The sequence below is a fragment of the Aotus nancymaae genome, unplaced genomic scaffold (genome assembly GCF_030222135.1).
Source record: "Aotus nancymaae isolate 86718 unplaced genomic scaffold, 86718_ANA_hifiasm-v0.15.2.pri h1tg000015l_0, whole genome shotgun sequence".
In the NCBI taxonomy this organism is placed as follows: domain Eukaryota; kingdom Metazoa; phylum Chordata; class Mammalia; order Primates; family Aotidae; genus Aotus; species Aotus nancymaae.
Genome location: NW_026988426.1, coordinates 7,130,026 through 7,155,009, shown reverse-complemented (window position 1 = coordinate 7,155,009; position 24,984 = coordinate 7,130,026). Strand labels below are relative to the sequence as shown.

The following is a 24,984-nucleotide window of genomic DNA, read 5'->3' as shown; positions in this document are numbered from 1 at the left end:
ATGAATAAAGTCTTGCCATTTCAGTCTTATCATCAGTGATAAACTGTAATGCTCAGGTGGGAAGAGAATTCACACCAGACACAGAATCAAACCAAATCTTCCAAAAATGGCAAGAGCAGGAAATGACCACGAGACAGGGTAAAGGTTACACTCTTACCTGCCTTCTCTTAACTAGGTAAGAGTGTAACGTCAAAGGAAACAGATCATATTTACTATCATATTTAATATTTTAAGTCTTTTATATTTAATATATACGTGATTAACCTTCAATTCTTTTCTCACCAGATCCTCGGCCCCATAAGGTTAACAACTCAAAAAACTTTCATATCTTTCATCTCACACCCCAAATGGTATGCAGAACACAAAGCACAGCGCTGTGTTTAGTGCTTTCCTCAGCCCTAGGTCACTGAGGCCTCTGCCCTGCACTTTGTGCTTCAAGGGTCATCAGTGGACCTCCCTCCAGGCAAAGAATCTATAGGGTCACGATGGGTGTGTGCACTAAGGTCCCATTCTCCCCTTCTAGAACTAGCTCTGAGAACCTTATACAGGTGGCTCAAGCCTCTTCCAGGGCCATGTGCTGTCTTCCCTGGTTTCACCTCTGGATGGCACTATGGGTGTGTGTGATCACAGGTTTTAGGTCTGGACACTGTTTTTGAGCAGAGGTGGCAGGCAGAGCTTGGGTATCTATACACATGCACATGAAGCCCTTTATGGTGCAGCACAGAGTTTGGGCGTGGGAAGAGAAAGACAGCAGGCCCTGAGCTGGGTGTCTGTACTTCTGCCCTCAGAGGTTGCACAGGTCTTCTGATGGCCATGATCACAGAGATTCCTCTCCAGAACAAGTCACTCATACTCCTAATTCATGCTAATAGCAAAAGACTGGAAAAATCCAGAGTGTGGAACAAGATTAAAGGAGGAAAAAGAGAAGCACGTCACTTGCCTCAGCTTCGATCTCATCGTACAGGAACTGCTTTTTAAACTTGGTCAGAGCATAGTAAGCGCTGTCGTTGTACAGATCCAAAGGGTAGAGGACATACCTGGAGAGGGAAAAACACAGCCAGCTGCTTCCTAATGACCCCCCTAAAGGAAGACAGTTTTATACTTGCTTGGGAAATAGAAACAAGTTCAGAGTCAGGAAAAGACCATCTTTCAGCTGTCTCTGATGTTCCCAGAGCCTCCACCACTTAGGAACAACTTACTTTACAGTCGGACCAAAGAAATAAAAAGTCCGAGATGCAAATAAAACCAAGACTTGTAAACATTCATCTGGGACTAAAAGACATCAGGTGACAGTTAAGAATACGAGCTTCCTGATCCTGAGATGATTATTTTCTGAGCATAGCTGTTATGAGGCTGACAAGACATAGGAAGGACAGTTGGGCTGGGAGACTTCAGAATTTATCTACAAGGCTGAGTTAAATGATTCTGTCTGGCCTGAGTTCTCCCCATGGTGGGGCACATGGCCTGGTTTCTTTTCAACTTAGTGCCTCCTTCTGGAAAGAAGGAGCTCCCTGGCAAACTGCCCTCCACTTGCACTCCACGAGCCACCTGCTGGCCCAATCCTGCCTCTTACTCCATCATAGAAGGTTCTTTGGTTTCCAGGATATGGTCCGTTAGAATCCAGGGCATGGACATCTCAATGGGGAACTGGATTCGTCGGCCCATGGTTAACTCCAGGAAGAATTCTCGGAACCAGAGCTGGGAGAGGTCGCAACATTGCTGCAGGGCTTCTGAAAGTATAAGGGAACGAGCCTTGGGTTACACTTAGAGAGCGCTGAAAGATCTTAGTTCTTATGGTTTTTATTAATTTTTATTGTTATTGTCACTGTGTTAGGTACGTAGCAGGTCTTAATATTGATTAATAGATCCTGCTCTCTTTTACTTAAAGGCACACCTAACATCTACTTGGAAAATGGTATTTGTTAAGCTTGAGAGGCAGTGGTTGTGGGGTGGCGGGAGAGAAGAGGAGGCAGTGACATTTTAGAGCTTTAGATGCCCCTATAGTTCCCATTACCCTCCTACAAAGCCATCCTGAAAACCTGCAATCTAAGCATGAAAAGTACACTCGTGACTGGGCACGGTGGCTCACACCTATAATATCAGCACTTTGGGAGGCTGAGGCAGGCAGATCACTTGAGGTTACAAGTTTGAAGCCATCCTGGCCAACATGGCGAAAGCCTGTCTCTATTAAAAATACAAAAAAAAAATTAGCTGGGTGTAGTGGTGCAGGCCTGTAATCTCAGCTACTCAGGAGGCTGAGGCAGGATAACTGTTCGTACCCAGGAGGCAGAGGTTGCAGTGAGCTGAGATTGCACCACTGCACTCCAACCTAGGTGACAGAGAGAGACTCCATCTCAACAACAACAACAAAAAAAGTGTGTTCATCATACTTCATTATACAAACACATTGTCAAGATAGGCCCCCAAGTGCCCGCTTTCAACTGGATTGTGGCTTGACCCCTTATGTGTGTTTGTTAGTTCCTAGATCCCATGCAGTTTTGAGGCCTTGAAGGCACTTCCCTGGCTACTGTCTAATGGAGAAATTTGTACTGTTTGTTATGATGACTTTTTTCAATGCGGACAGACATGACTCATGTCCCTGAGATACTACTCTTCCTCTGTCCCGGACATACATCTTTTTTTTTTTTTTTTTTGAGATGGAGTTTCCCTCTTGACGCCCAGGCTGGAGTGCAGTGGCGCAATCTCGGCTCACTGCAACCTCCACCTCTCCCAGGTTCAAGCAATTCTCCTACCTCAGCCTCCCCAGTAGCTGGGATTACAGGCATGCACCACCATGCCCAGCTAATTTTGTATTTTCAGTTTCGTCATGTTGGCCAGGCTGGTCTTGAACTCCTGACCTCAGGTGATCCACCCACTTCAGCCTCCCAAAGTGCTGGGATTACAGACATGAGCCACAACACCCGGCCCATACCTCTTACTAAAAGGAGAGGAAGTGTGACAGACAAAGGATTGGGAAGTGGCTTGAGAGCCTCCCCTGCCGGCAGCAGCAAGTACTAATTAGTGCTCTGCTGAGGCTGAGTAGCAAAAGTCTAGCAACTATGTGTATGTGCATATTCTTGCTTTTGATCCCGCTCTACTAAGGACTTTATGACAAATTAGCCACAGGTATCTCCCGGACAAATTTAGCTAGGTCAGAACAGCTGAGTTGAGCCTGGCGTTTCCTAACTCCAAAAGCCCACTGGGAAGTGTGTGTGTTTTTTCCTTGGTGGTGATATGTGCCCCTTACGGTCAACAATCATGTCCCTTTGCAGTGCCTGGCTTGGTGGTCTCGGTGACTCTGAGAGCCCTCATCCCCTCCCTCCATGCCTTAGCGGGGGTGGGATGCAGCTCACCACTGATGTTGAGCAGATGTGTGAAGAAGAAGGACTGTTTGTGAAAGTCCTCTATGGCGAGGACAATGGGTCCGTCGAGGCTGCTCCTCAGGGTCTTCTTGGAGCCGCTTTTGTCTGCAATGAGCGATTCAAGCATGGTCCGCACCATGTAGAGCTTGAAGAAGAAAGCAAGATGAGAAGGTCAGAAGCTGGCCCTCCACCCTGGGGAAAAGGTTGCTTCATGTTGTATTTATGTATTTATTTCTGCAGATATCTGCTCTTAAAAAGCACTGTCTTAAGGAAGCACCAGTTTAGGTTTGAGAAATAAATGCGGAACTGCGAAAACCTTCATGGCCAAACCGGGCCCCATGGCATTCCTGGGCCAGTGGACCTGGCCACACCAGGTAGCTCCCTGCTCTGCTTGGCCAAGGGTGTGTGTATCAGAGGAGTACCTCATTACGTGTCACCCTGGAGTCACTCCCTGCTTTCCCAGAGGGCCACAGATGCCATGGGTGGAGCACTGGACTGGGAGTCAAAAGACCAGGGTTCAAGGCCAGGCACTGCTGCTGATTTGCTGTGTGACCTTAGGCAACAAAGCCCCCACTCTGGGCCTCAGTTGTCTTATGTAACATGAGGGGGTTGGACCAGATGCCTTCTCACACCAGTCCCTTTCAGCACTAACATTCTGAGGAACTAAGAAATGGGATAAGATCAGAATGAGCCCCCTCCCACACCTGTTCCTGACCCTCAGCGTTTTGACCCCACTGCTGAGTGATGGCGCCCCCTTGGTGGCATGAGCTGCATTGCACAGCCTGCTGAAGTCCGGGGTGGAAAGCGGGTTGACATTGGTACTTACACAGGAGGCTACTAGACAATTAACTCCCGCTTACAGGGTGCCTTAAGTGCAAAGGATGCAAGTGCGGTGGGGTGGTTCTCTTTGCTAATCTAGATCTCTCCACATCATCTGTGTGTGAATCTTAGGGCTGGAAGGGGCCTTGAGGAGCCAGGCTAGTCCATTCCTGCTGCCTCCTCGAGAAGGGTACCCAAACCAACCCAGCCAGGCGGTGTGATACCAGGGATCGGCAGCCTCTTCGGCCCTGTGTGCCACCAGTGGGGTGAAACAAAGCCCTCGGGGACCACTGGCAGGCCTAAGACATAGATGGGAGAGAAGGAAGAGGGAATGGGAGGGCAGGAGAGACAGGGAAGAGGGAGAGAGAGAAAGAGAGAGAGAGAGAGAAAAGCAAGAGGTATTGTATACGATGGGAAAGCCGCCGCAACTGCCGGGGGCCGCCTCTGAGACACTCCAACCTCCCAGCAACCGCGTTTGTCTTTGCTGCTTCTGGAGCTTCCCTGGGATCTTCCCCACCACATGCCTGGCACTGATGCAGGCAGGGCAGCCACAGAAACGTGTGACCCACCATCCCTGCCATGAGGCCTCCTTTGTGGGAAAGCAGCCACGGTGGCCGTCGGTGCCTCAGACAGTCCCCCATCTGTGGCCCTGTTGGGGGGCCCGTCTCATCATCCCTACGAGCCGAGAAGCACTCTTCTGATGATGGCCTCTCAAGTCCTCAAAGGAAGAATCCACATCTAATCTGTTGTGGGTGCTGTCTGATTTATATCCAACTCTAACTATTTGAAAAGTGGTTTCACCCATATGAGGGTGAACTCTTCTCTCATATACTTAACAGAGCATTTAATTCACCAAAACAGTCTCTATCCCAACTGTGCGAGATGCCCGTGTCTACTGTGTCCTGAAGACCCCAGAGCCCTGGTGGGTGTCAGGAGACCTGGGTTCTTGTCCCACCTCCGCCTGGGACTCACCTTGTGACTTGGACAAGTCACTTCCCCTCTCTAGACCTCAGTTTCCCCATCCGTAAGACAGGGGGAGGGCCTAGCTTTTCTCTAAGAGCTCTCCTAGCTCTGGTGGTCTAGGAGTTTATTCAACATGTCTGTGCCACCTAGCATGACCTGGTGGAGGTCAGGGGTGGGGGGATTCACTGCTGGAGACCCACCCCTCTCATATTGTCTACCCAAATACTCCTTCCTCTTCTCTCCTTTTCTCTCTGCCTGTTGAGCCCCCTCCTCCCCCTTTCCAATGTATTTTGTGCCCTGTCTCCTGCTCACTCATGTCTTAAAACTTACAGAAACACCTGGAAGCCCTACTCAATGTCCCCAGGACCTCAACCCTTGATACTACACAGAACTGTCTGCAGATGCTTCCTTGGGGTGTTCTACAACCAGCAGGTGAGATTAAAACTGGCAGAGGGCTGTGAAGCCAAGGGGAGTTAGGATGACCCTGCCGAGAACCCTCCTCTCCCCTGCCCCAGCCCCCAGCACAGACACAGACACACACACAGGGAGAAGGGTAGGGGCGTGGGCCTCAGATGGTCCATCTCGGGTGATTCACAGCAGAGAGAGGCTTAAAGGTCATGGGAAGTGAGGCCTGTGAGACCCTTAAACCTGCAATGAGAACCATCTGCTCTTTTTAGTACCTCAAAAATATTACCAGAAACTACCTATCCTTAAGCAGGTAGCAGGGATTTAACTAAGATACCCAGATTATTGACTTTTTTCCTGTAATGTTATGACGGCTCTGGATAAGCCAGGGTTCAAGGCCAGGCACTGCTGCTGATTTGCTTGTGCAGAAGCTCTGGCTGGCAACTCTGTGTGTTTCCAAATGCTAGACTTCCTCAAAGAGGACAAGGGCTTCTCAATACTTGGCACTTTTGGAAGGATGTGGAACTAAGGGGTATTTTGTTAGTAACACAATCTCATCCAAAGTTTCCATTTTACAGAGAAGATAATCAGAGCTCAGAGAGGTCAAGGTGCTTGCCCAAGATCACACAGCAAGTCAGAGGCAGAACTTTTGGGGGAAAGGGCCAGGGCTTATTAAAGAGGGACAGGATAGATGCATATAGATTCCATTTTAAACTCCTCCTGCACTTTGGAATGTATACTTCATAGGACTAGAAGATAGCCAGGCTTGGTGGATGTGGTATTATCCCCATTAGCCAGGTAAAACAACTGAGGCACAGAGAGATCCGTAACGTGCCCGAGGTCACACAGGTATCTAGGACTAGAATCCAGGTCTCCTGAATCTTAAGCCAGTGGTCCTCCTTTCTATATCAAAACAAGATGGCAGAATAAGACCAGAGCAGCCACTCAACCCTGCCCCTCCTGACTAATGCCTCCTGGCCTCACTGCCCATGGCCAGCCATGATGATCTACCGTAGCCCGGCTGGCCTCTGAGTCAACGCAGCTGGCCTGTGCCTGGAGCCACTTACCTGTGTGCTGGACGGCCCCACAGCACGCCGGGGCACCTTGATGTCAAATCCACCTTTGGGGTCCTTCTCCCCTCTCAAGCATGGGTCATTGGGGGGCTCTCGCCCTCCCTCCCAGTCACAGATGGTCTTTCGAATTGCCTGTAGGACACTGGGGAAGGAAGAATGAAGACGCAGACCAGATTTCACCACGGGAGAAAGGCACTGCAAGCTTGTGTTTCTAGGGCCCATGGTGTCCCAGGACCACCCGCATTTGAATTCTTGGGGTGCTTGTGAAGATGCTTATTTCTGCCCCCATTCCAAAATTCTGGTTTAACAGATTTAAGGTACACTCCAGAAATCTGTGTTTAAACAAGTGTCCCACATGGTTCTGATGTCCAAGGGATGTCTGAGAATTCAGCTCTGAGCCCATCAAGTGAGACAGAACTTGCGTGAGGTAAGATGTCTATTTTTCCTTCCTGTATAGGGGAGTCTCATTGGTCTTATAAAATCTATGTGTGCTTAGTTTTCATAATAGCTTAGATGTGCACGTACTTACTCCATGCTGCATGTGCTTAGGTCTACAAGTGGACTATACCACATTTCATCATCCCAATAGGCAGCGGGTAGCATTAGAATCCCCATTACTGAGGTTTGGAGGTCAGTAACTTGACTGAGTTCACACAGCTAGACAGCAGTGGCTATGGACTTCAAACCAGAGATGAAGGCCTAATTCATTCCAAATGCCCAATCTCCTAAGGAGCCCTCTGGAGCTTACTGGAAGGACCTGTGTGTGTTCAGAGGCTGAGTCAGTACATCCTCTCTGATGGGTACCTTGCATGCTTATGTCTGATAGCTCCTGAAGGCCTCTGAAAACCCACCTGATGAGGACATTCTTCTTCTTCCGTACCGCCTGCCGCAGGGGCTCACGCAGCGTCACCTGGGCGAAGTCCTGCAATGCTGCATAGATGGTGTTCCTGATGGCCTGGTTGAAGACGCTCTCCATCCTGCCCATAAGCACCTGCAGGCCTTTGATCATGGCGATCACCTGGGCAGGCACAGGTCAAGGGTTAGGTTCGCCATGTCCAGCACATCAGCTGTCTACTACCCATCACCACCTCGCCAGGGGAGGCAGGGAGTGATATGTCACCACCTCGCCAGGGAGGCATGAGGCCAGTGCAACCAGAGTGCCAGTGCATGGCTAGGTAAGAAACGTGTGCCAGAATGTACGTACATCAGCACTTTGCTTCATTCCTCGAGAAAGTCTTGCTACAAAACACAAGCGGTTTCTGGCTGCTTCTAGCAGCTCAACTAACAGCATTCTTTGCAATGCAACTGATTTTCATCCTGACATGAGCTCCCGATTTTGTTGCTGACTGCTGACAAATGGTAGCTGGCCTATGGGCCACATATTGAGCATTTTAAATAGTGCTCTGGCTTTTGAAGGCCTCTCCATAGACCAAGACCACCCACAATGTCTAATAGAACTTTTTTACTACAAAATTTTCTAAAGAATTTTTACTTCTGTTTTCGAAACCATTTGGCCAGTTGCTGCTTGAGTTTACAAAATCAAAATTTCTTCTGCAGAAGTTATGGGGGAGAATGCCTCTGCTCTTCTATTTCCCTTCTCCTTACCCTAACTCACTCACCTGTTTGGAGACATAGGGATTCAGCTGTGTGTGATGAGAGGAGCCTGGCCTGTCCTTGGCTCTCTCTTTTGGGACCTGCCTGACTGCGAGCATGTGGCCTCCCTTCTAGGTTTCTGGCTGCTTCTTACAGTTACCATCCCCTGCCCATCCTGAGGAAAGGAGGCAAGTATCTATGCAGCTGCTTTGCCTATTACCCAGTGGCAAGTTTAATGAGATGTAGGAGGCATAGGAAGACTGGTGTGGCCTTGGGCGAAAGCCACATTCTCTAGTCCAGCTTTATCAGCAGTAAGTCTGAACCTTTGATTCCACTGGCCTGTGACGTTAATTTCTCAATTGATTCAGAAGGCATGTGGCAGATCGTCCACCTCACAACTACCACACATATCACACCCATAATGGCATGTTCCACCTTCTACACCAGACTGGAAACACACAGGACAAGGTCCAGCTATGCTGTGCACGCCCAACTGCTGGTGTCTGCACCCATGGTGGGTAGACAAAGTTTTTGTTGAAAATGAACAAATAAATGAATGAATGAGCTTAGACCCTAAGCTTCTTTTTTTTTTCTCTAAAATTTAAAGAAAGAAAAAGAACCTTTTTAGATAGAACTGGTATGAAAACAACTCAGGAGGTGACGGTTTGCATTGGCACCAAGAGTACAACAATTTTCTTGGCGAGAGGCTTTAGTGCAGGGAAATAATGGGAGAGAAGCATTAGAGGACTGTTAGATCATAACAGAACCTGGGCTACTGGCCACACATGTAACTAGGAGACATTAGGATAAAGGAAGGAGCAAGTAATGAAGATGTCTCAGAATAACTCCAAACACAGTGGAGTAGGCAGGCCTGTTGGATCTAACAGAAAACCTTTGCAACTCCAGACCAGGCAAAGAGTTCTTAGCTGAAACTCCAAAATCACAAACCACCAAATAACTGATAAATTGGACTTCATCCAAATTAAAAACAGCTGCTCTTCAAAAGGTACCCTTTCAAAAATGAAAAGGCAAATTACTGATGAGAAAAAAATATTTGCGACATATATTTGACTAAAGACTTGTAATCTAAAATATGGAATGAATTCTCACAATTCCATAATAGGAAGACAGAAACCCACTTTTTAAAAAATGGGCAAAAGATCTCAATACTTCATAGAGGAAGGTACGCGAATGGGATCCAAGACAGGAAAGAGGCAAAGGGAATTCCCAAGATAATAACGAGGAGAATCTTGGATCAGCGGCTGGGCTGCTCTAGAGACAAACCCATGCAGACTGGAAAGAAGTCGGCTTGCAGAGGAACAGCTCCAAGAAAAAAAGAACACCAAAACTCATCAAATGCTGACAGGGACGGACTGTTTTGTAAGGAATTGTACAGTTTGTTGGTATGTTGCGGGTTGCCTTTTTGATGGACTCATAGAAAACAAAACAAAACAAAGCATTGCAAAGTCTATGAAGAACAAAAACTTATGCAAGAAAATAAATGTATTCACATTAGATCGTGTGGCTCAGTGATGGATGACAGTTACTTGGTCATCATAATAATAAGGTAACTATTGATTTTACCAAAAAGTGTAAAATTACCACTATGGGAAGACGAGGGAAGGACACCAGGTGTGTTGCGGGGACGGGAGGTAGGAAGGAGAGAGCTATAGCCTCATTTCTCAAAGTAGAAAATGTCATAAATTGAAAAACCAAGAAATAGTCTCATAAGCCTGTTAGAACGAGGGAGATAAGTACCACAAGGAATCACTTAACAAGTCGAGCGAGGTTTCCCATCCGGGGACTCAGAATAGAATGACATGGTTCAGTTAAGTTACTACTTTTACTTCGTTTTATTATTAAAGGCCACACTGAACTACTTTTCTTTTTAATTTTTAAACATGTTTTATGAATGTGATAAAAATGATAAAACCTCTCAATGTATAGCAAAGCAAGGACTAGAAGGAAATACAGTGACATGCTCTTGATGGCTGTGTTTGGATGATGACAGGAGGCTGTGGCAAGGCGAAGGTAGGAGTGGGGTTGGGGAGCACCTTCTAAATCACTTACAGTGCATATGCATCCCTTTTATTAAGGAAATAAGTGCATAACTAGTTTCACAAACTTGCATTTACCCTCTGACTGTCTCACTTTAAATAGGCTTGAGGATGACTTTGCCTTCTAGTAATGAAGGCTGCAAAACTTTCTCCAGGTTGCCCATTAGCAATGGAGTGCCAAGGGATTCGGGACCACTCAGGACAATGTCAAACGTGGTTATGATTTTTCTCCTTTCTGAAATTAGGCCATTGAGCTTCAGTCCTTTAATGTGAAGCTTGGAGATAAGATGCTAACCTCTTACATTTGTATGACCCTTCAACTTTTCAGGGCCCATCTACGTTCATTATCTTATTTGACAATTATTGTTTGATTCTCCACAATAACCCTGGGATGGGGCATGGGAGAGATTATTAGCTCCATTTTACTGATAAGGAATCTGAGGGTCTGAGAGCTGAAGCGACCAGAGGGCCCAGGGGTAGGAGCCAGGTCTCTGATTTCTAGATTAGTCTCTTGTAGGTTTCAAAGATCCTCAAAAAAAGAGCTGTCACTCACAACCTAGTATAAAAGAAGTTTCCTCCCAAATAGGAACATCATTTTGTAATCAAACAAAACACAATACAAAAGGTTATAAATCAGACAGTCCTGTTTCCAGAAATTACTGCTGCTCGTGGTTTGGTATACAACATATTTATGTCCTTCAGTTTTGCACAGATATAAAAAGCATATTGTATCATTCTACATGCTGTTCTGTTTTTGGTCTAAATGTCTATATTTGGATTTTTATTTTGTGTGTGTTGATATATATATTTAGATATATTACATATTTCTTTACGTATTTAAAAATATCCACTTTTATGTGTATATGCATATTTATTTCTAGATATAGTTTTGCTTCTTCCCTATAAGCGTTAAAACTACAGACATGCTGTTCTTTAACTTTCTTTTTTAACTTAATGATATACTGAGCATAGCTTTCCATGTCGGTATACCTGTTTTACTTTTTATTTTATTTATTTATTTTTGGGACAGTCTCACTCTGTCACCCAGGCTGGAGTGCAATGGCACAATCTTGGCTCACTGTAACCTCCACCTCTCAGGTTCAAGCGATCCTCCTGCCTCAGCCTCCCAAGTAGCCGGGATTATAGGTGTGCACCTCTATGCCCAGCTAATTTGTTTTTGTATTTTTAGTAGAGATGGGGTTTAACCATGTTGGCCAGGCTGGTCTCGAACTCAGGAGACCACCTCAAGCGACCCACCTGCCTCAGCCTACCAAAGTGCTGGGATTACAGGCATGAGCCATGGTACACCGCTTTTAGAGACTGCATAGTATGCAGTGATATAGCTGAATATTAACTTACATACCTGATTCCATATTGAAGAACATTCGTTTCACATATTTTGGTATTATAAACAACACTGTGATAAATATCCATGTACGTATATCTCTGCACAGTTGGCTTAATTCCTTGGGATTTATTCCCAGAAGGACTTGGCCAAAGGGTATACACATAAAAATGTGAGTACATGTAATCAGATTGCTCTCATAGAAAGCCTATAAAATGTAGACTGACCACTAAAGACACAAGAATGTCTGTTTCTCGCACTTTAACCTGCAACATGCATCACCCATCTGTCAAATCTCCGCTATCCTGATTGGTAAACACTGCATCCCATCTTATTCCAATCTGTAGCTCTTTGACCGCCGATCAGTTTGGGCATTTTTCATACCTCTTTTAGCCATTTGTTTTTCTTTTGTTTCTTCTGTTGGTTTCTTTGTGCCCATTTTTTTAGTGGAGTGGACATTTTTCTTTGGGTTTTTAAGAACAGAATGAGTTTCTAATCAATTCTGAGTAACAGAATAACTTCTGACAGATTAATTTAGATGGGAGGGCAGGGAAGAGCATGCAAATTAGGGCGACCAATGCTGTTTTCTTGCTCGGAACTACTCTGGAACCACCATAAGCTGCAGTCTCAGGGAGGGAGGGAGATGCAGGAAGTCTGCACCTACCTCAACAAAGGCAAATTTTTCCTCACTGGTATAATTGTAGCGTGTGGCTCTCTCGTATTCCTCTGCGGTGCCAGGGCAGTCCTTATTGCAGAACTTGTCTGTGGGGTGAACCAGCTTCCAAGAGTACTGGGGAGAGAGGGACAAACCAAGTGTCCATCAACTGATGCATGGACAAACAGAACATGGTGGATCCATGCAATGGAATATTATTCAGCTGAAAAAAAGGAATAAAGTACTGACTCATGCTACAACATGGAAACACCTTGAAAACATGCAAAATTAAAGAAGCCTGATACAGAAGACCATGTATCATATGATTCTATTTATATGAAACATCCAGAATAGGGAAACCTGTAGAGGTAGAAAGCAGATTCCTTAGGGCTAGGGAGATGAGAGGGGAGATAACACAGGGCTTCTTTTTGAAGTGATGAAAATGTTCTATATTTGACTGTGGCTATACAATTCTGTGGCTATACTAAAAACCAATGAACCTACACTTTAAATGGGTAAATGGTATTGCATGTGAATTTTAACTCCATAAATCTGTTAAAAAGAGAGTACTAGGGAGAGATGAAGGCAGATTCCAAGGAAAGGGAGGTCAGTGTGAGGCCTTCTGCCCTGGGACACCTACCACCTCCATGACGTGGGCACTCCACTTGGATAGAAGCTGCAGTCCCCGCAGGGCTAGGTCAAAGAGCTCACGATACTCCTCGTCTGACTTCTGGCTGTCCAGCCCCGAGCCCGTCACCACCTGGGGAGCATCAAGTGTCATACTCACCATCTCTGCGCCTGACACTTTTATATGTTATTTCATTAATTCCCCCAAGGACACTGCAGGGAAGGGCTATTATTACATATCCTTGACAGATAAACTGAAGCTCAGACAAGTGCCTTGCTGAAGGCCACGTGGTTTATAAATCACTGAAGGCTTGGGTTCAGGTGGTGATGCCACAGCCCCACTCATAATCACCCTGGAGTATCACAGGATGGCACCTTTCAAACTCTGACTGCATTCACAGTAGGAAGTGCACACTATATAGAAACTCAGAACATACACCTACATAGAGCTATCAAATATATGTATGCAACAATATGTTTTTCTTTTTTTTTTCTTATAGAGACAGGGTCTCACTGTGTTGCCCAGGCTGGTTTCCTGCACTCAAGCAATCCTCCTGCCTCAACCTCCCAAAGTGCTGGGATCACAGGTGTGAGTCACCATACCCGGCCTCAACAATATTTTTTACAAAGCAGTTTTATGCTTAATATATAGGATTCCTTCTGATTTTCTATTCTATATTTATATAAAAATGCTAATCACAAACCACTAAGTTGATTTCACAACTCATTAGACATGACTCACTGATTGAAAGGCAATGGATAAACATCTGTATAATATCCCACAATGACAGAATATGTGTGTATGCACACATACTGTGTGTGTATACATACATATGTACATATATATATACACATACACACACACACACACATACACAGCCAGTCCTCATTATTGGTGGATTCTGTATTTATGAATCCCCTTACTGGCTAAATTCATGACGATTTCTAAGCCATTTGCAGACATGTGCCCACTCCCAGCTGAAATTGGACAAAGTGACTCTGCCTTCTTGTTTCAGCTCTCACACAGTAAACAAGTATCTTTTTTGAAGTGTATTTAGTGCCATGTTTTCTATATTGTTGCACTTTTTACTTGCAATTGCTCAATTTAAAATGCCCTCCCCCCTACCCCAAGCTTAGGGCTAATGTGCTATATAGTGCTCCTCTGTGCAAGAAAGCTGTAATATGTCTTATGGAAAAAAATGTATCTTCTAGATAAGCTTCGTTCAGGCATAAGTTATAGTGCTATTAGGCATGAGTTCATGAATCAACAATAGAGATCACATAAAGTGTCTTTAAACAGAAGTGCTTATAAAACAAGGTTATATATTGACCAGTTGATGAAAATGTCGTGACCAGAGGCTCACAGGGCTGTAACTGAGATTTCTCCTTGGAGCAATGATTCAGTATTTGCTAATTCAGAGTTCATGGCCACTTTATAGAACTACTGTGAAGAATGAGAATTAACATGTATGGAGCATATAATTTTAAAAAATATATTTGACCAGACTCATTCTTAGACCACATCAAAATCTGAGTAAGAATTAAGAGCTCTGGCTGGGCGCAGTGGCTCATGCCTGTAATCCCAGCACTTGGGGAGACTGAGGCAGGAGAATCACTTGAGTATGGAGTTCAGGACCAGCCTGGGCAATATAATGAGACCCTGTCTCTATTTTTTAAAAAGAAATAAAATATTTTTAAAAAAAAATTTTTTTTAAGAGTTCTAGCACTCAAAATAAGTTATCCCTGTAACTTCAGTTCAATTGATTGGTACATATGTTTAGAAAGCTAAGGTCTGGGCTTGACCTTGGTCCCTCTGGGCCATGAGTCTAATGGCCACAAGTCCTTGCATTTGTCAAACTGACCCCACTTCAGATACATTGCTCTGTGATCAAAGGCACCTCCTGGCTGGGGTTTGGAAAGTACAGTCATCATGGCTGCCGGCCACATGGTGGAAGCAGTGAGCACACATGGGTCAGTGCACACTCACCCACGAGTGCTATGTAATAAAGGAATCTGAGTCAGGGGACCAGTGTTTATCAAACAGCATATTCATTTATTAGAAGGGTGTGTATGGAATAAGAACCAGAAGGATACCCAGTCTTAGTTGGCTCTGGGATGGTAGGATTTTATGTGATTTTTCTCTCCTTTTGCTTATCTGTGTTTTTTCCTGAGGTTTGAGCTCTGATCAAGTCCCCATTGAAAAAAAAAAGTTTAGAAAAAAAGAAAAAATGAAATGAAATGTAATTATCGGGATTAGTGGAGATTTTTATGGCCTTCATCTGCCCCTAAGTATATTACAGATTTTTTTTACAAGGATCATTTATTACTGTGTAGTTTAAAAACATTTAGGTAATGTTATGAGTACAAGTGTTCTGTTTGCTTGCCATGCAGGGTGGAGGTGGTTTGCATCATTTATCACGTACAGGCAGAACTAACCATCACCAGGCTTTTACTGTCTTCCATATCTTTTAATCCTCTCAATGAACCTTACAGGATAGATACTGTTGTCACCCTCATTTCACAGATAAGGAAACTGAAGCAAAGAGATACTGAATAATTTTCAAAGAGCAGCGGCACCACCAGAATTCACCCCAGTCTGCCTGACTCTAAAACCCATGCTCTTGGCCACTTTACCCTCTTGCCTCCCTCCTACTCTCCCGTGGGTCTGTGTTCTTTCCTGGCTGCTCCTTACCCCATCTGGCCCTGGGCCCATGGGCCTGCATCCCAGCACCCTACATGCTCACCTCACTGTTGCTGTAGCGAGCAAGCTCGGAGATGAAGCGGATGTGGTCATCCCGGATCTGAACCATCTGCTCGCAGATATTGTACTGGGGGCTGATGCTGCTCTGGGTGCACGTCCACCTGGGTAGAAAATTATGCGGTTGGAGAGGGTCCCAGTCTCAGGCGCCTGTGTGGGACAGGCATTAGCTGCTCCTGGTGCTCAGTCCGTGTGGCCAAATACTGAGGGTGGTCACCACGTGGTATCCCAGCAGCCTCGGCAAGAGAGCCTGCTAAGTCTAACACTGTGGAAGCTTCAGGCCTAGTGGGGCAGTCCTTCCTCCTCTTCCTTGGGGCTGGCCTCATCTAGGACCCAACTGCAGCCCATCCAGATACCTGGTCCATAATACTTACCAGTAATATGAGAGGAGAGGGATCACAGCTGCTCTAGGGCTACAAAGGGCTGGATCCGAGCACGGAAAAAGCAAGGTGGGCAATCTCCAAAACCAGCCTACCCGCTCTGACAGCACAGACACTCTGAGGTTGAAGCTGGCTTTGGGGGGCCTTTGGGCTGGGACTGCGGAAATCTTAGTGTGACTGTGTTTCTTTTCCAACAGTCCCCTGGCAACACGGAAGCACACTGTGGTGAGGGAAGCCAGGGTCACTCTGAGACTTGGGGGTGGCCCATCCCTCCACCCACCCTCTCTACCTCTCGCCCCCTTCTCTCTTCTGTCCTCCCTCTTTCCTCCTTCCCTCTGCCTCTTTTCCACTCCTTGTGAAAAGATGTCATTAGGAAAACCATCCTAAGTCAGAGAGGAAATGAATGAATGAACATCTTCACTCTCCATCCCCAAGAGAAAAACGACCAATCCCTTCACCCTCTTCTACCTTCAGGTGCTGGTGACCCAGCAGACAGACTAAGCATGAGCACCAGACAAGGCAGAAAAAAATGCTGGGCAGAATTTACTCTTTCAGAAGGGGCCCTGATGTGGTTCTCAGAAGAATGGCAGGACACTGACAGCCTTCCTCAGGCTTCCCTTCAGTATTACTCAGAGAGCTATGTGCAGAGAGGGGAGCACATGGCCCCTCACACCGTGCCCTGGTCACTCCCCCAGCCTCTGCTCCCAGCCAGCTTCAGCTGGTAGAGAAGTCATGTGGGAAAAAGTGAGGAATGAGCTCAGTATTCTCCATTCCCTGCTTTTCCTGCAAAACCCCCTCACACGTTAGCAGCCAGAGGGTGATGAAGGGACTACATTAGCTTTCCTTCGGGACACTCAGTTGCAGGGGCTCCAGGTGGATGCAGTTCAAGGACACTCCATTCATGTCTTTTTAAGATGCTAATACACTCGCCCTTGAGTAAAGGATGGCTGGTTCCCCTCTGTGTGGAAAAGCCACAACTTTGGGCAAGACACACACAGAAGGACCCTCCTTCACAGCCTCAGCCGAGGTTGGAGCCCCAACTTCAGTGAGGCACTGACACCCCAGGCATTTGCATAGATGACCTAGAATTGTGGTTTATAAAGTGACCGAAGGTGAAGCTGCCCACCCACTTCACATCCACTCCACAAAGTACTGAGCACATGGTCACCTAACCTGAGAGGATCAGCGTAAGGAGGAAAAACGCCACCTCTCCTCACTGGACCACTGAGGGCTCGCCACTCCTCCAGAGAAGAAGGTGGACTCCTGCTGTCCTGCTGAGGGGACATGCGGGTCACTGCTGGGCTGGACAAGGGGCATGGCTATGCTCTGAGCCCTTTTGAACCTGGCAGCAAAGGGCGGATACAAAAGGGCGCAGAGCACCCTCGCAGCTCCCCTCCAGCCGGCGCCTGTGTTCTGATAGAATCCACCTGCCCAGGGCTCTGGGGAGGGAGGAGGGGCTGAAGTGGCCCCTCGGCTCCCTGCCCGGGCTGGGCATCCTCGCGGGAGCCGAGAGACATTACGGCAGGCACTCACTTGGACTTGTTCTCTTCATAGTGAGCACTGGTCTTAATGTATCTGGCCAGCTCTATCTGCATGTCGCCGAAAAGGGGCACCACCTGCAGCTGCTGCAAAGGAAGCAAACACAGCTCGTGAGATGCCAAGGAGGGGCTGGGGCGGCCGCCTTTGCTGCCACCCCACTGGGGGAGGCGGGCCTCTGTGTGTGCCTGGGGGATGACCCCTAGTTTCTGCTTCCAAGGATGCTACCAGGTGACTGAAAACAAAAGGAGTCCCAGCCAGGGTGCAGGGCCTCCCCTGACTCCAACCAACTGTGTTCCAAGCAACAGAGCCTAGAAAGGGAAAGTAACTTGTCCAAGGTCACTCGGCCAACAGCATGGGTGAGGCTGAGGACCGGATGGACAGCTGCCCAGTGCAGGGTCCTTTCCGCTTGAATCTTCCCCAGCTTAAAGCATCCTTGCTGCTATGAATTCTGGTCTAGAAGCAGGTGTCTGAGTGCTGTTGGTCTTGCAGAGAAAGCCTGTACTTTCAAGGTAATTAAAACCATAATAATACCTAACACCAGAGGGCAGACAACTCCCAACCAAAAACCAGAGCAAACGGCGGGGAGGCTGGTGTTTACTGTGTGCTTCACCTGCACTAGGTACTACACCAAGCACTTTAAAAACAGTATCTCAAGCCATACAATAGCCTGTGAAGTCTGTACTATTATTATTCCCATTTCAGAGAAGAAGAAACTGAAGCTTAAACAGCTTAAGTGATTTTTCACGAAGACCAACTAGAAGTCAAGAAGCCAGGATTATATAACCCAGGCTCTGAGTCATGGATGTAACCCCAAACCCCACTGAATCCTCCAGGGAACCCTACAGAGCCGATACCCTTGGTATTCATATTTTTCAGACTTGGAACTCAGTTTCAGGGTGATTTAGTGACTTTCCCAAAGTCATCTAGCTATTAAATGGCAGAGCCAGACTTACACCCAGACCTGCCAAGGGAGAGGTTGTATTCTCTTCTACCCTCATCTGATTCATGCTGACTTAGGGAAGATTTTCCAAGGGTCTCCCCAAATGAGCCCTATTTTCATTTGGGACAACTCTAGATAAAAGTTCCACCGTTGAAAACAAGTAAAGCCACAGCACAAAACATAAGTGATATGTTCCTTCTCCTTAACCTTGAAGAGTCAGTGGGACTCAGGCCCAATCCAGTGCCCTCCACATCACACGACTAAGGAGTTTTGCTGTGAATATTAATCTGGGCTTTCCCATGTCTGACCCCTCAGGCTTCCTCCATGCCTGCAGTGCCCAATGCTAGAATAAATTGAGAACATGGAAGTTAATTCCAAAGTGCAAGATTCCTTTGCAAAATCCTAAGAAGCTTAGTTTAACTGCAATTTTTTAAGATCTGGAGCCAAAAGATTAACTCTCAAGAGACACTGAAATAGAGTGTATGATGGACATTGCTGAGGCACCCTATCCAGAGGAAAGGGCAAGCTGAGGTGGTCCCTGGTGTACCAGGTGAGAGGCTGTGATTTTGCATATGTGAATCAATTTAAAATGCAGTCTGTAACCATTCTACTTCTGTGAGCTCTGATTTATACTGGAAATTAAAGCAAGTGCTGTCTTCTGGGATGCACCTCTTTAAGTGACAAGGGACTTCAGGGGGAAAAAAAAACAATGCAGCATTCAAAAAGACTCACAGTGCCTCCTCCTACCCAAATCCCAGCTGCATCCTGAAACCTGAAACTATGCACAGCTTTCATGCAGCATCCTTCTAGAGAGCAAATGCCTCTCTGAGCGGCAGCCGGAGGCCCTGCTGTTCCGTCTTCCTCCTCTCCCTGCTCTTGGGAGCTTTGCAGCTACAGCTCAATTTTAAAAACAAACCCATGGCTTTCTGGCTAATTTCATTCCTTTCTGCCAAAAACATCTTGGCTCTGGTAACCTCAGCCCTCTGCCCAGCCCCAGCCCCAGTTGCTGACCTTAAAGAACTTATCAATTTTGCTAAGATTAATTCTCTTCTTGGCATCCAGTTTGTAAATGTTACTGACATTTCCATCCATCAGGTACAGGCCAAAGCCCATCACCTAGAATGAGAAGGGGGCAGAGCATAGAAACTAATCACATCCACTGGAAAAGCTTTTTTTTTTTTTTTTTTATGAGGTAGGTCTGCCTATGTGACACACACACACACACCCTGTAGAGACACACTATATTATAAAAACCTATGCATCTTCAAACAAAGGCAGGAAATATAAGTCTAATTTCAATGAGAAATTTAGTCTATTATTATGGCAGCTACTTCTTCAGCCCTTACTATGGGCCAGAGTCTGTGCCCAGAGCTTTAATAAGCATTATTCTCTCTTGAGTCAAGTTCTCTGCAATAACTTTATTCTATAGATGAGGAATCGGAGACACAGGGAGGTTAGACAGCTCGCCAAGGCCACATAGCTAAGGAGCGGATAAAGGAGCTGAACAGGATCTGTTGAATATTTCTGCATTTAGATCTTTCTTAGAGAAACGGCTGCTCCTAGCTCCCTGCTGTATCCCAGGGTGTGGCACAACACAGGCATCTGATGAATACTTGAACAGTGAGTGAATGTCAAAGTATCCACCTCTTTCTCCACAGAAAGGACAATGTAAAGGTTTTCAAGGAGCTGCTGGTGACTTTTTTTTTATTATACTTTAAGTTCTGGGGTACAAGTGCAGAAATGGCAGGATTGTTGCATAGGTACACACATGTCATGGTGGTTTGCTGCCTTCATCCCCCCTTCACCTACACCAGGCATTTCTCCCAATGTTATCCCTCCCCAACCTTCCCACCCCCTACTATCCCTCCCCTAGCCCCCCACCCCACAACAGACCTCAGTGTGTGATGCTCCCCTGCCTGTGTCCATGTGTTCTCATTGCTCAGCACAAGCCTATGAGTGAGAACATTTGGTGTTTGGCTTTCTGTTCCTGTGTTAGTTTGCTGAGAATGATGGTTTCCATATTCATCCATGTCCCTGCAAAGGACATGAACTCATCCTTTTTTATGGCTGCATAGTATTCCATAGTGTATATGTGCCACATTCTCTTTATCCAGTCTATCATTGATGGGCATTTGGGTTGGTTCCAGGTCTTTGCTATTGTAAACAGTGCTGCAATGAACATATGTGTGCATGTGTCTTTACAATAGAATGATCTCTTCCTGAATTTGCCCTCTGAGTGAGTTGACATTCTTGATTTCAATCCTTTTAACAGTCTCTGAATGCTGGCTTATTTTGTTCCTTTTAAAATGTATGCAGAAGGGGGCCTGAACAGCTTGTGACCATGAGAAAGTCACTTCTCTCTGTGCTTCTATTTCTCATCTGACATGAAGAGGGTGGACCAGGGGACTGTTAAGGTCACTTCCCCTGTGGGAAGCGTTTCCTTTTTTTTCTCTTTGAGATGTTCTTGCTCTGTTCCCCCACCACCCCACCTGGGCTGGAGTGCAGTGGCATGATCACGGTTCACTGCAGCCTCAACTTCCTGGGCTCAAGCAATTCTCTCACCTCAGCCTCCTGAGGAAGTGTGACTACAGGTGCATGCCACTACTCCTGGCTAATTTTTGTATCTGTCTGTAAAGATGGCATCTCACTGGGTTGCCTAGGTTGATCTCAAACTCCTAGGCTCAAGCGATCCTCCTGCCTTGGCCTCCCAAAGCACTAGGATGACAGGCATGAGCCACTCTGTGGGTGTACTTTGTTCTGCAGGATGAACTTCACCCTTTTCTGCATAAGAGGAGACAGTGCCCATGGTGGTATCTGAGTTCACTGACACAAACTACCCACACGGCAAAACTACGTGAGGGGGCAGATTGAAGAGGGTGAGGAACAGAGAGGGAAGAAGGCAGGGAAGTCCAGGTGCGGAGGGCTGGAGAATTTGAAGGCTGTGTGAACATTACTTGATGGGCTGGAATGAAGTGATTTAGCTTGTAGAAAGTTACAGCAACCGCCCAGGCTGAGCACTAGGGGTGAGAGGGGTGTGTGAACTGTGAGTGGCTTCTCTAGATTTCTGATGGTCTGGAGGAAGCCAGGGTAACAAGTCTCAAAGCCACCCAACCCTGCAAACTTAACTGAGGTGCGAAGACATGCAAGACAGGAGCACCAACACAGTGCTGGGATTCTCAGAACAGCAGGAGAGACACTGAAGGAGAAAAAAAGGAAAAACCACCAGAATGCTGAGAGGTGAGGATCTGGGACAGAATCAAAAGGAGCTCTGCAGCATGTAGAAAGAACGGGAGAAGGCGGCCGGGCGCGGCTCACCCCTGTAATCCTAGCACTTTCGGAGGCCGTGGCGGGTGGTTCAAGAGACCAGGAGTTCAAGACCAGCCTGACCAACATGGTAAAACCCCGTCTCTACTAAAAATACAAAAATTAGCTGCACATGGTGGCGTGTGCCTGTAATCCCAGCTACTCGGGAGGCTGAGGCAGGAGAATCGCTTGAATCAAGAAGTCGGAGGTTGCAGTGAGCAGAGATTATACCACTGCACTCCAGCCTGGTGACAGAGTGAGACTCCGTCTCCAAAAACAGTAAAAAAAGAATAGGAGAAGGCTGATCATGTCAGTGCTACAGCAGCTGTGGGGTGTAAGTTAGAGACAACCTAAGCTAACAATGGAATAACAGCTAAGGAAGGCTCATCGAAATCACATTATTTCACAGCAGCATAGCATAGCCAAATAAATTTAATCACATGAGATGAAACGGATACATGGTCATACAGACTGCAAATTTTGAAAATATATAAGCAGAGGCAAAAACTTAGGACATACATAAAAATGCTGAAAGTAAGCCAGGTGCAGTGGTTCATGCATATAATCCCAGCACTTTTGGAGGCTGAGGTGGGCACATTGCTTAAGCCCAGGAGTTCAAGACCAGCCTGGTCAAACATAGGAAGACCCTGATTCTACAGAAAATAAAAAATAAAATAAAATAAATAGTTGAGTGTGGTGGTTGTGCCTCTAGTCCCAGATACTTGGGAAGCTGAGGTGAGAGGATCACTTGAGCCTGGGAGTTAGGCAGCCTGTTTCATGCAGTGAGTCATGATTGTGCCACTGCACTCCAGCCTGGGAGACAGAATGAGACCCTGCCTTGGAAAAGAAAATGATAAAAGTGTTATCTTTTGGTTAAAGGACTGTGAGAGATTTAAATTTTTTTATGCTTTGCTGTATATTCCAGATTTTCCAAAACAATAAATATGACAATTTTGGAATGAAACCTGTAAACTGATGAAACAATCGTGATCATTTTGGCAAAATATAGCAAAAGCTTGAAGATCTATTTTGTTTTCCAGTATGAATATTCCTTAAAGAACTAAAAGTAGAATTACCATTTGATCCAGCAATCCTACTGCCGGGCGTCTACCCAGAGGAAAAGAAGTTAGTACATGAAAAAGATACTTGCACACATGTTTATAGCAGCACAATTAGCAATTGCAAAAATATGGAACCAACCTCAATGTCCATCAACCAACAAGTGGATAAAGAAAATGTGGCATATATACATCGTGAAATATTACTCAGTCACAAAAAGGAACAAAATAATGGCATTCACAGCAACCTGGATGGAGTTAGAAGCCATTATTCTAAGTGAAGTAACTCAGAAATGAAAAATCAAATATTGTATGTTCTCACTTATAAGTGGGAGCTAAGCTACGAGGATGCACAGGCATAAGAATGATATTAATATGCTGGGCACGGTGACTCACGTCTGTAATCCCAGCACTTTGGGAGGCTAAGGTAGGTGAATCACCTGAGGTCGGGAGCCAGAGACCAGCCTGACCAACATGGAGAAACCCTGTCTCTACTAAAAATACAAAAAAAATTAGCTGGACATGGTGGCACATGCCTGTGGTCCCAGCTGCTCGGGAGGATGAGGCAGGAGAATTGCTTGAACCCAGGAGGCAGAGGCTGTGGTGAACTGAGATCACACCATTGCACTCCAGCCTGGGCAACAAGAGTAAAACTCTGTCTCAAAAAAAAAAAAAAGGGAAAAAAAAAAGAACGATATAATGGACTTTGGAGACTTGGGGAAAAGGCAGGGAGGTGTGGGTGAGGGACTACACTTTGGGAACAATGTACATTGCTTGGGTGACAGGTGCACCAAAATCTCAGAAATTCCCAGTAAAATCCATGCAACAAAAACCCACCTGGTTTCCCTCAAACTATAGAAATTTAAGAGAAAAAGATTTATTCTGTTTTTCCCTTTGAGCCAGCAATTTCTCTTCTAGGAAGTTTGGCTTGACAAAAAGATGTGCGCAGAGACCGTGCTACAAGGGTGTTCAATGAGTTTAGCAAAGAAACATCCAAGCACAGGGGATTTGTTATGACAATGTCCCAGTACAATGGAATGTTTGGTAGTCATTAAACATCACACTGTAGAAATACCCTTAATGACATCTGGAAAGGTGACTACGGTACTACAGAAAAGGAAGAGGTTACAAACCATTTTGTGCCATAAGATCTGTATCAATGTTTAAGAAAAAAGAAACACTGTTTTTTAAAAAGGGTTTTTAATAAGAAGAAGGTGAGAGGGTAAGCTCGGGTCCCATGGGTGTGGCCTAAGGGAGTTTTACCTTGAGGAGCATGTGTTTCTCACTGGGGGTCAGGTACATCTTGTTCTCATAGTAATCCACGCAGATGTTGACGATGTCAGCCAGCAGCTCCTCATAGCCTGGGATCACTTCCAGTTGCTGGTGGAGACACTGAACAGCAGCGCCACCCTCAGGTTAGGCAGTGCATGTATCCTGCGCCCTCACCCGCACCCCTGCAGAAGGTCCAGAGCTGGCGGGTGTGGCCCCCACTGATGACCAGGAAGCATGGCTCCAGGGAGGACAGCCTGCATGCCAGCCGGCACCTGATGCCTGAATCCTCTCCTCGATGTCCCCACAGTACTCCTGCACACATCCCATGGCAGGGAACTCACTCCCTTGTTTTATTCCCAGGCAGTTTTGATGGTTAGAAAGTGCTTTCCTGTCCTGAGCTAAAAAGCAGCTCAGCTTTACAGCAATAGGCTTCTTGTAATTTCAGCTCAGCTTGGAGGATGTGGGCTTATCTAGGATGTCTTCTTAGACAATGGCAGCAAAAATCCATTCAAGGGAGGAGAGCTGGCAGTGGGGTGGGGGGCAGGTATCTCCCTCCTGGCAGGACACAGCAGTACAGGACCATCTACTAGAGAAGGGTCTGAGGTCCCCACCCCAGGCCCTTTCTCTCCAAAGAGACCAACTGGGCCTTGCAGGGTACACAGAGGAGGGCACTGCTGGTAGTTCCCACAGACAAGAGAAAGAAAACCTGAGGCCTCAGTTGCTGAGCGGCTTTCTGCAGTTAACAAAGAATGGCAAGGGCCCTGTCAATCCCAGCACCTTAGTGATATGGACTTGAGCCTGAACACGCTTGGAAGATGGAGGATCCCCTCAGTTT

The 24,984-nt window shown here is 46.2% G+C and overlaps 1 protein-coding gene across 4 annotated transcripts in view; it reads right to left on the bottom strand.

The window, feature by feature from the left end:
- CYFIP2 (cytoplasmic FMR1 interacting protein 2) overlaps positions 1–24,984 on the bottom strand; it is a 142,926-nt gene that overhangs the window by 78,580 nt on the left and 39,362 nt on the right. For 3 of the 4 annotated variants that reach the window (XM_064376481.1, XM_064376482.1, XM_064376483.1), the window contains exons 8-19: positions 24,141–24,269; positions 19,528–19,632; positions 17,571–17,662; positions 15,644–15,761; positions 12,913–13,032; positions 12,282–12,407; positions 7,474–7,640; positions 6,617–6,764; positions 4,406–4,480; positions 3,354–3,507; positions 1,574–1,730; positions 941–1,037 (exon numbers count right to left, since the gene is read on the bottom strand). In XM_064376481.1, coding sequence (XP_064232551.1) covers positions 941–1,037; positions 1,574–1,730; positions 3,354–3,507; positions 4,406–4,480; positions 6,617–6,764; positions 7,474–7,640; positions 12,282–12,407; positions 12,913–13,032; positions 15,644–15,761; positions 17,571–17,662; positions 19,528–19,632; positions 24,141–24,269 — 1,488 coding nt within the window. The remainder of the gene's footprint in view (positions 1–940; positions 1,038–1,573; positions 1,731–3,353; positions 3,508–4,405; positions 4,481–6,616; positions 6,765–7,473; positions 7,641–12,281; positions 12,408–12,912; positions 13,033–15,643; positions 15,762–17,570; positions 17,663–19,527; positions 19,633–24,140; positions 24,270–24,984) is intronic. The other variant, XM_064376484.1, reaches the window with a different exon arrangement.